Genomic DNA, 10,661 nt, shown 5'->3' on the forward strand with positions numbered 1-10,661 from the left:
GGAATACTTATAAAAATTGAAAGTACCACAAAAAACTAAGATTTTTATATGGTTCTTGAGTAGGCAGGAGCTACTTACTAAGGATAATTTAATTAAAGATCTTGGTCGGGTTGTACAAAATGTGTGTTCTTTTGATGCACATGAATCCATTGAACACCTTTTTTTATCTCTTGTTCTTTTGAGAGATCAGTTTGAAGAGTTGTTCATTTTATTTTTAATATTTGTGCCCCAACTAATATTATTAATATGTTTGGGAACTGGCTGTGAAGGCTCCAATTCGTTGGGAGTTTGTGCTCTACTTTGGGCCATTTGAAATTGACAAAACGATGGCGTTTTTAACAAGAATGTTGTCCCAAATTACTTGCAGGTTATCTAGGATCCACATATGGTTGTGCCCTAATCCTGCGAATCAGCGGGAACATTTGAATATTGGATGCAATCGGTTGATGGCGGTCATACGGACTATCTTCAACCAGGCTGGCGACAACCATTAGGATACATGATGCTTAGAGGCACATTGTATGTGTTGTTTCGTTGGTTGATTCATGTGTCAACTTTGTGTAACTCATGAATTGTAAGATTCTCTTGCTTCACGGTTAAACTAAATCCGAAACTATGCAATAAAAGGTTGTGTGCATCCCTTTGATACAGAGGCCGGAGCTTGATTCCCCATTTTGAAAAAAAAACAAAGATATAACCTCCGTCCATGTTATCTTATATTATGGGACAGAAGAACTAGTTCTTTTCGGTTTGGGTTTTTTCTCGGTAAGCTGCCCTAGAAGCATAAAGAAATAACTCTAGAAATGGTAGAGTGGTAATGTATAATCATTGGGCCGGTCCAAGCTCAAATAAGTCTGTCTAAAATCGTAAGCCCCTGCCTAACATGGTCCAAACTTTGTAAAAAAATATAGCCCTATCAATTCATTTTCATAATTTAAGCAATATTGGTATAAATATATTGTAAGTTGTATAATTGCAGTTGAACTCGTTTGTGCAAACTTTGAGGAAACACATTGTTATAATTATATGTCCGCAAAATGTAAGCAACATTTTATATTTAATTATTTGCAACAATTATCCATCGATGGAAGTGTTTTTTTTCGTGCAGTGATTGTAAGCAGTAATATATTGTACTTTACTTGACCTTGAGGTAACCTACGCCCGACAATGATCGGGTTCAAGGATCCTGTGATGAGTTCAGCGGTAAAGACAGTACTCAACTACTCATAGACACATAAGTATAGATATGTGGGACGATAGCATCATGGTCCCTCTAAACTCAAATAGAAATTAAGACCTTCTTTTTTATGTTTTTTTCCTTTTATATAGGGCATTTCGAAAAAAATTCGAAAGAGTACCGGTACAATATACGGATCGTGAGATCTCCATCTCAGCGAACTACCTTGGAAATTTACTTTTAATCTCGAAGGCCTAGGATCTATTTTATCTAAAAGATAAATTTTAAAAATATTTTAAAAAATTAAATAAAGGAGATATGTGCACTTGGGAGCAAAAACGCTGCATCCATCTAAAAGCAGTTTTTTTGCACGGGTTACTTTCTCTTGAATTACAATTTGAGTTCATCACTGCTAATGCCGTCTCTGTAACAATGCATCACTCGACTATGTTTGGTTGTTTCTTTGATAAAACAAAAATACTAATGCCCTGAAAAGTGAAACATGTTTTTTTTTTTACATTTGGTTGAAATTATCTTTAGAGGATATTTCTTGCATTTTTAAGTTAACCTGACAAAATTTTAGCAATGTGTCTTCTACATTTGGTTGAAATTATCTTTATAGGATATTTCTTGCCATTTTATGCTGCCCTGACAATATTTTAGCAATGTTTCTTCTGCCATTGCAACGTACGGGCAATTTTTTTAGTAGACACATAAGTATAGATATGTGGGACGATAGCATCATGGTTCCTCTAAACTCAAATAGAAATTAAGACCTTCTTTTTTATGTTTTTTTTCTTTTATAGGGAATCCTAATCGATCTCCATCTCAGCGAACTACCGGTAGGTGGAATTGACCTGTGCCCGGAGCCGTTGTCGATTTAAACTATTGGCAACAAATGAATTTACTCTCCTTTTTAATCACAACTCACAAAACTAATTATGAGCTGATGTGATGTGGTTCCGTCTGGCTGGATGGCCCTGCCACCTCCATTATACATACGGTGTAGCCGCCAGTGTACCTGGCATGGCAAAGATTCCACGAAGTGCAAACAAGGGTAGGGACAACTCACTAAACCATGCAAACTTACCTGCTGCTTCGCGAGACAGCCTACCACATGCAGGCGTCGGCACAGTCCTGCTCTATAAATTTCCTCGGCGCCGATTCATCAGCAGCAGCAGCAGTTCAAGCTTCCCTCGATTAGCTACCTTGTCTAGCCACCGTCGTCCTTTCAGTACCAAGGAAGAAGCAAAGTTATTTGGCTTCTAACAATGGCGACGAGGGGTGTCATGGTAGCGCTGCTGCTCGCGGCGGTGGCGGCGTCTTGCGCGCATGCGCAGCTGCACGAGAAGTTCTACAGTGAGTCGTGCCCCAGCGTGGAGGACGTCGTCCGGAAGGAGATGGTCAGGGCGCTATCCCTCGCGCCAAGCCTCGCCGCGCCGCTCCTCAGGATGCACTTCCACGACTGCTTCGTCAGGGTTCGTCTGCATTCGTTGTCTCACTGTGCATTGAGCTTGTGTGTGTGTGTGTGTGTGTGTGTGTGCAGGTTCGTGACCAGCGTCTAACGTGGATGAATGTATGCAGGGGTGCGACGGCTCGGTTCTGCTGGACTCGGCGAACAAGACGGCGGAGAAGGACGCGCTGCCTAACCAGACGCTGCGCGGCTTCGACTTCGTGGAGAGGGTGAAGGCCGCCGTGGAGAAGGCCTGCCCCGACACCGTCTCCTGTGCAGACGTGCTCACGCTCATCGCCAGGGACGCTGTATGGCTGGTGAGTAGTACGCAACTTCGCAAATGGCGGTACGTGCGTAACGAAGCGAAATCCTCAATGCCGCTCGTTGTTTTTCTTCTCCAGAGCAAGGGGCCATTCTGGGAAGTTCCTTTGGGCAGGCGAGACGGCAGCGTGTCCATCTCCAACGAGACCGACGCACTGCCCCCTCCCACGGCTAACATCACCGTGCTCACCCAGCTCTTCGCCGCCAAGAACCTTGACATCAAGGACCTCGTCGTCCTCTCAGGTAATTGACGATAATATTTCCACCTAAGCTTTACAGAAATAATACTGTAAATGGTCTTCTAACAATTGACATGGATGTTCTGTCTCTGCTTCAGCCGCACACACGATCGGGACGTCTCACTGCTTCTCCTTCTCCGACCGTCTCTACAACTTCACCGGCAGGGTCAACCCCAGTGACATCGACCCCACGCTGGAGCCTTTCTACATGGCCAAGCTGAAGAGCAAGTGCGCCAGCCTCAACGACAACACAACGCTCGTGGAGATGGACCCCGGGAGCTTCAAGACCTTCGACCTCGACTACTTCAAGCTCGTCAGCAAGCGGAGGGGCCTTTTCCACTCCGACGGCACCCTCCTCACCGACGCCTTCACCCGCGCCTACATCCTGCGGCATGCCACCGGCGCATTCAAGGACGAGTTCTTCGCCGACTTTGCCGTCTCCATGGTAAAGATGGGCAACACCGACGTGCTCACTGGAAGCCAGGGCGAGATCAGGAAGAAGTGCTCCGTGGTGAACCATTAGTTGGCCGTGGAAGTACCGGTTGGCTTACCAACTCTTTTGATTTGTGACCATGTTTTTTTTTCCCGTGTAGATTATTACTGTAAAACAGTTACTTCATTTTTCTCTCCCCCGGTTCTTTTTTTCGTTGGTTCATTGTTTCGTTACAGACATGTAAACTGTCCACCAAGAATTGATAATCATATGAAAATTTTCTATTATCGTCCCATCGCAATATAAATTCCCGGTCTTCCATGGGGTGAAGGGAGGGATATTCAGTACCAGAAAAAATGTCGCTGCCGTGTGGCTGCCACTTTGTCGTGTGTTGCATGGCCCGGATCACGGAAGAGATGGCGGTTGTCGTGTGGTCCGTAAGACAGATGGCAAAGTCCAGTAACACGGTGAAATTTGGGAATAACACACGACAAAGCCACATAGCACGGCGAAATCGAGGGAAAACACACGGTAAACCACCGGAACATAGCAAAGGCGGACGGCGATTAAAAAAATGCAAGACACCCTACATTGCATTGATCCGGTGAAGCTTTACATGTTCTTAAAATAACACCTTTAAAATACTAAGTCAATATTTTAATGGAAAACCACCAACACTATTTTACCTTAGTACATAAACCGAACTCCAAAGGATCGTTACCTTTGTAGTCCAAAGCATGTGAATGACACAAGAGTAACACCGATGGCCAACACGTAATCGAAAACACAATACTCCTATGCAGAATTGGAATTAGGCTGGCCCGCACAGTGTAGCTTAACTGTGTACCTGCTATCACTACAACACGGAGGTGGTTAGTTTTTCTTCTTGGACAGCGGATCCAACAAACCTTTCTGTGATGGTTGCATGGTTCTCGGAGTAGTTAAAATGAACTTAGATCAAGCTAGTGCTCCGTGGGGTATACTCTATAGTCGTCTACATAAAAACTAGTTTTCGCAAAGAAAAGAGGTCACCTCTTATCAGATGAAGAGATGTTAGATGGTTCCAGTGGTTACATGAGATCCTAAGCGAGGGATGGAAAGGGCTGGTGTGTGAGTAGAGTAAACCATGAAGAAAAAACATATTGAGCACATATAACTATGAACAAACATGGGTATTATGCAGGTTATTACCTGGCCAGACCGAGCTTGAATAGTTTTACCATATTTTCTGACTTGCAAAAGAATAAAAAGCCACTATTCTAGTAGTACGTCTTCCATCCAATGTAGTAGATAAGTAACAGAGGAGGCAAAGCCCAAACTTCTCGCTGTTGGCTACAATGGAATATCAAACCAAATAAATAAATATACATATGCACTTATATATATTAAATAACAGAAATATATTTAGGCTCAAAATCCAAGTAGTATACAGTTAGAGAAGCCAAATAAAACACAACATAGACTACATGTCCTCACCTGAAATGAGTGGCTTCAGGATGTCAGTATGTGGTACTCAAATTTTTCAGTTGCTCTTTCCATGTCAGGATGTCAGTATGTGAACCAAAATACTAAACCTGAATACAGATACTTCAAACAATACTAATGATGCATCTACTATATGCATAACCATAAATAAATAGAACATTAATTCAAAAATAATATTATCTGAGTATGCACCTAAGACAGTTCCTTTGATCGGAGCGGCAACGTCATAACATCCCATATATAGAGGTGAACTTCTCCACGTTGCGACTTGTAAATCTAGGAGACTCCAAAAAAGAAATATTAAGCAGAGAGCATTAGAAAAAAATACAATTAGCTCAAATAGATACATATGCATAAGTTAATACCCATGACAGGTAGTGCTAGTAAATATAAAATTAATCCTTTCCTGACTAATCTTTTGAACTGTCTGCCATGATAGCTTATTCCTGACCAGCGAATAGAAAAATAATATTTCTCTAGAGCCATAATTTATCCCAAACATGAATACCACATATTAGATAGCATGCACACTTCTAAATGTTGCAAAAAAATTAAACGTTGCAAATAAATAAAAAAGACAATTCAACTCTTATGTGAACATATTGCCAAATAGGACGTCAGTTTGTGGAAGTCATTACATGTTATCTTGTGAGTTTTGAGATTTATTAGCACATCAGTAAGATGGTGTCCAGGAGCCGCATTTGCACCACAAGAACCAAGGAAATTGGGAAATGGTGGATTCGTAGAACCGGCCAAAAGGGAGAGAGATAGAGATTCAATAGGGATCGAGCGCCACCTCGATAGAGGGATGATGGCGATACATGCATAGATGGTGTAGAGCCACCTCGAGCGCCACCAGTAGCATGTAATTGGTAAAATCATTAGACAAGCACATATGAGCATCTGAACCAAAATACATTAGATACCAAGCAATAAGAACTTCATTATCTTCCTCGAAATACACCTGAACCAGAATGGCAGAGTGTAAAATAAGATGGACATGAACCATCACAAATTTATCTATAGAAATCAGTTAGCAGGGTGGGAAGAGAGGCACACCTTGGTCATGGCCGGCCGAATCGGCTTCAAACCAGCAACAGAATCATGGGACCGAATCTCAACCACAAAGAAATGTGTTGTTGTTACCGTCCTCTAAGTCTTCCGCTGAAAAGAAGAAGAAACATAGATCAGGATTAGCTTCAAAATCTAAGATAGTTTCTAAATAAATGACATATATACATGAATATGCTTTATTTTATCTTTATCCCATATATACATAGTTGCATGTGAAACCTCAATCCTAACCTATTTTCATCCATCGACACAACCTAAGATAGAAAGTAAACTGAAAAGGTGCAGTAAATGTAAGGTAAATCAAACTAGCAAGTCTTGCAGATGTTCCTTAACCAACAACAAGTATTTTCCAAGGTTCGATAAAGCTAGATCTTCTAGAATTTTTTTTACTATACTACATTCGTAATCCGGTTCGAAACTATCAAAAATCCGAGTAACATTTTATATTTGATCATTTGCAAGAGCTAACCATCGTTGAAAAGTTTTTTATTCCGGTGGAGATTGTAATTAAGAAGTATTATATTGTACCTTACTTGGCCTTGAAGCAGCCTAGGCTTGAGAATGATCGGGTTCAGGGATGCTATGATGAGTTCACCGTAAAAGACAGTACATGGACACCCAAGACTAGTATAGATATGTGGCATGTCAAAAGGAAAAGTATAGATATGTCGGACCATAGCATCATGCTACCGATACAATATACGGATCGTGAGATTTCCATCTCAGCAAACTACCGGTAGGTGGCATTGAGTACACTTGCCCGGAGCCGTTGTCGACTGAAACTATTGGAAACGAATTTACTCCACTTTTTAATCACAAAGTTAGTATGAGTTGATGAGCTGATGTGGTTCCGTCTGGCTGGCCCGTCCCGGCCGCCTCCATTATACATACGGTGGCCGCCAATTAATGTACCTGCAACGGCAAAGATTCCGCAAGGTGCAAACAACGGAAGGAACAACTCATTAAACCATGCGAACTTACCTGCTGCTTCGAAAGACAGCTACGTACCACATGCAGGCGTGGGGACAGACCTGCTCTATAAATTTCCTCGACGCCGATTCAGCAGCAGCAGCAGTTCAAGCTTCCCTCGATTAAGCTACCTTGTCTAGCCACCGTCGTCCTTGCACAGCCAAGGAAGAAGCAAAGCTATTTGGCTTCTAACAAATGGCGACGAGGGGTGTGATGGTTGCGCTGCTGCTCGCGGCGGTGGCGGCGTCGTGCGCGACGGCGCAGCTGCAGGAGAAGTTCTACAGTAAGTCGTGCCCCAGCGTGGAGGAGGTCGTCCGGAAGGAGATGGTCAGGGCGCTCTCCCTCGCGCCCAGCCTCGCCGCGCCGCTCCTCAGGATGCATTTCCACGACTGCTTCGTCAGGGTTCGTCTGCCTTCGTTGTCTCGCTGTGCATTGAGCTTCTGTGTGTATGCAGGTTCGTGACCAACGTCTAACGTGGATGAATGTACGCAGGGGTGCGACGGCTCGGTTCTTCTGGACTCGGCGAACAAGACGGCGGAGAAGGACGCGCTGCCCAACCAGACACTGCGCGGCTTCGACTTCGTGGAGAGGGTGAAGGCCGCCGTGGAGAAGGCCTGCCCTGACACCGTCTCCTGTGCAGACGTGCTCACGCTCATTGCCAGGGACGCTGTATGGCTGGTGAGTAGTACGCAACTTCGCAAATGGCGGTACGTGCGTGACGAAGCAAAATCCTCAATGTTGCTCGTTGTTTTTTCTTCTCCAGAGCAAGGGGCCATTCTGGGAAGTCCCTTTGGGCCGGCGAGACGGCAGCGTGTCCATCTCCAACGAGACCGACGCACTGCCCCCTCCCACGGCTAACATCACCGTGCTCACCCAGCTCTTCGCCGCCAAGAACCTTGACATCAAGGACCTCGTCGTCCTCTCAGGTAATTGACGATAATATTTCCACCTAAGCTTTACACCAATAATACTGTAGATGGTCTTCTAACAATTGACATGGATGTTCTGTCTCTGATTCAGCCGCACACACGATCGGGACGTCTCACTGCTTCTCCTTCTCCGACCGTCTCTACAACTTCACCGGCAGGGTCAACCCCAGTGACATCGACCCCACGCTGGAGCCTTTCTACATGGCCAAGCTGAAGAGCAAGTGCGCCAGCCTCAATGACAACACAACGCTCGTGGAGATGGACCCCGGGAGCTTCAAGACCTTCGACCTCGACTACTTCAAGCTCGTCAGCAAGCGGAGGGGCCTTTTCCACTCCGACGGCGCGCTGCTCACGAACGCATTCACCCGCGCCTACATCCAGCGCCACGCCACCGGCGCATTCAAGGACGAGTTCTTCGCCGACTTTGCCGTCTCCATGGTCAAGATGGGCAACGCCAACGTGCTCACCGGAAGCCAGGGCGAGATCAGGAAGAAGTGCTCCGTGGTGAACCATTAGTTAGCCGTGGAAGTACGGGTTGAATTGCCAACGCTTTTGATTTGTGAGTGTAGACTGTTACAGTAAAACCGTTCCTTCATTTTTCTCTCTCCCGGTTCTTTTCTTCGTTGGTTTATTGTCTCGTTACAGACATGTAAACTGTCTATTATTATTTTCCCATTGCACTACAAGTTCCCGGTTTTCCAAGGGGTTCGAGGATATTTCCGCCATTTTCTCGGCAACTTTGGGCTTCATTTCTTGTTATCGTGAGCGGTTTGTGGCCTGCGTAGAGTCGACGGAGCGATACACTCTCCCGCTTTATCAACGAGCCTTGTTTTTGTTTTCTGCAAGGGCGATTTTGAGCAGACCATGATTCACTTTGCTTGTACGGAAGGCTGAGGAGGGGATATTCCCTCACTTTGTAGACAATTTTGAGCTTCCATTTTTCTTCATGCGAGGAATTGTGTGGCGTGGGTAGTCGACCGCGCCGCACCGGGGTGCCCCAGCCCGGCGGCCGCCTCCCTCCCCCCGTGCTCATCCTCGCCCGCCGCCGCTGCCGGAGGCGCCGCCGGGCAAAGCCGTTTGGCGTGGTGGCGGCGGCGGATCTCCTCGGTCACCGGCTTGGTTCGCAGCGGCGGCGCCCGCTCCGGCCATCTACGGCACTGCTGCAGGCGGCGGTGGCGGCCAGGACTCCTCGGTGATCTCCAGCGGTGGACGGCCATGGCGGCGGGTATGGGCCAGATCTGAGCGGGCTGTGTGCACCTGCATCTCTGGCGTCCCTGTTGGTTGTCGGCGGTGCTCCTGGGTCTGATCTGCAGCATGAGGAAGCTTGGGCGGTGGTGATCTCCTCTTTCGTCGGAGGGGATCGGCCAGTTTCGTGGCTATTTTGACGGGTCTCGTGATCCGTCATCTAGTCCCCAACGGCGAGACGTGGCTGCCGGTGAAAACCGGACTTGACTGCAGTCATGGCGGATGATGGTGGCGCCTGTTCATCGCATCCTTGTTGAAGGCATTGTTCATGCAGCTGCGTTAGTCCCTGACGGCGGCGTGGCTGCCGGTGAAAGCCGGTCTTGACTGCAGTTATGGCGGACGATGGCGGCGCCTGTTCGTCGCATCCTTGTTGAAGGCATTGTTCCTGCAGCTACATTCGTCTGAGCTGCTCTAGGGGAAACCCCAGACTCGGGTCTCCCGGATCGAACGATGGCGGCGCGCAGCGTCGTTCTCCCTGTTGGGGGTATCGTTTTTGGAGCAGACAACGGATGGCGGTGGTGCTGAGGTGGAGCGGTGTGCTCTTTCTGTGTCGGCGTTGTCGAGTCGCCATGGCATGGTGCAGTGGTGTCTCGAGACGGATGCAGTATGATGGACACGCGCAGGATGGTGGAGTCGTCTGGCGCCGTGGCGGCATCGATGGCAGGCCTAGCAGGGTCAGTGCGATGATCTCTCTTGAAGATGGAGTCGAGGAAGATGGCGGTAGCAACTTCTACAGCGTGTGCGTTGGCGTATGCTGAGAGTCTGCTTGACTGGATGTGCTTCTCATCTGCTATTGGGCGGCCTGGGAAGACATTTGGTTTTTGGATGATATGAGTTGGTGAATTGTCACCCCCTTCATCCCTCTGTAGGTTTAGCGGGATGGCTTCAAGTTTTGATCTTTTGTATTGCTCTTGTAAGGGTTTGTGAATAATCTAATAAAAAAAGCCGTGTGCATCCTTTGGATGTAGAAGCTGGGGCGATATTTTCCCCATTTCGAAAAAAAAAAGTTTCGGAAGTGGTACTTTAGGACACTTTCACTAGTAGAAGGGACTTCAGATTGGTAAGGGGATTTAGTCCCAGTTGTGTTATACACCGGGACTAAAGGCCCTCCACGTGGGCTGCGGCAGCGCGATGGGACGGAAAACCATTAGTTCCGATATGTAACACCAATTGGAACTAAAGGCCTTTGCTGCATTTTTTTACTAATTTTTTCATTCAATCTTTTTTCCTGTTTTGTAAGTGGCTTAAGTCTTCAGGACAAAAACCCCCTCTTTAGTACCCTCTTTAGTACCGGTTGCGTTACGCACCAAGGTCCTTCACGTGGACTGCGGGCGCG

At 46.4% G+C, this 10,661-nt stretch overlaps 2 protein-coding genes across 2 annotated transcripts; both read left to right on the top strand.

The window, feature by feature from the left end:
* The first annotated feature begins 2,335 nt into the window (after positions 1-2,335).
* Positions 2,336-3,910, top strand: LOC127327318 (peroxidase 1-like). The gene is made up of 4 exons (XM_051354096.2): positions 2,336-2,655; positions 2,762-2,947; positions 3,032-3,194; positions 3,289-3,910. The coding sequence occupies exons 1-4, from the start codon at positions 2,449-2,451 to the stop codon at positions 3,711-3,713; spliced, it is 981 nt and encodes a 326-aa protein (XP_051210056.1). The 5' UTR covers positions 2,336-2,448; the 3' UTR covers positions 3,714-3,910.
* Positions 3,911-7,248: 3,338 nt separating this feature from the next.
* LOC127327319 (peroxidase 1-like) lies at positions 7,249-8,766 on the top strand. The gene is made up of 4 exons (XM_051354097.1): positions 7,249-7,553; positions 7,644-7,829; positions 7,915-8,077; positions 8,172-8,766. Exons 1-4 carry the CDS (start codon positions 7,347-7,349, stop codon positions 8,594-8,596), a joined length of 981 nt encoding a protein of 326 aa, XP_051210057.1. The 5' UTR covers positions 7,249-7,346; the 3' UTR covers positions 8,597-8,766.
* The last annotated feature ends 1,895 nt before the right edge of the window (positions 8,767-10,661 follow it).

The sequence above is a fragment of the Lolium perenne genome, chromosome 1, assembly GCF_019359855.2.
Source record: "Lolium perenne isolate Kyuss_39 chromosome 1, Kyuss_2.0, whole genome shotgun sequence".
In the NCBI taxonomy this organism is placed as follows: Eukaryota; Viridiplantae; Streptophyta; class Magnoliopsida; order Poales; family Poaceae; genus Lolium; species Lolium perenne.

Excerpts from the sequence above, each read along its gene's own strand:
- LOC127327319 (XM_051354097.1), top strand. The coding sequence starts at position 7,347 with ATGGCGACGAGGGGTGTGATGGTTGCGCTGCTGCTCGCGGCGGTGGCG. Across the intron at positions 7,554-7,643 it reads TCCACGACTGCTTCGTCAGG|GGGTGCGACGGCTCGGTTCT; the intron begins GTTCGTCTGCCT and ends GAATGTACGCAG. Across the intron at positions 7,830-7,914 it reads CCAGGGACGCTGTATGGCTG|AGCAAGGGGCCATTCTGGGA; the intron begins GTGAGTAGTACG and ends TTTCTTCTCCAG.
- LOC127327318 (XM_051354096.2), top strand. The coding sequence starts at position 2,449 with ATGGCGACGAGGGGTGTCATGGTAGCGCTGCTGCTCGCGGCGGTGGCG. Across the intron at positions 2,656-2,761 it reads TCCACGACTGCTTCGTCAGG|GGGTGCGACGGCTCGGTTCT; the intron begins GTTCGTCTGCAT and ends GAATGTATGCAG. Across the intron at positions 2,948-3,031 it reads CCAGGGACGCTGTATGGCTG|AGCAAGGGGCCATTCTGGGA; the intron begins GTGAGTAGTACG and ends TTTCTTCTCCAG.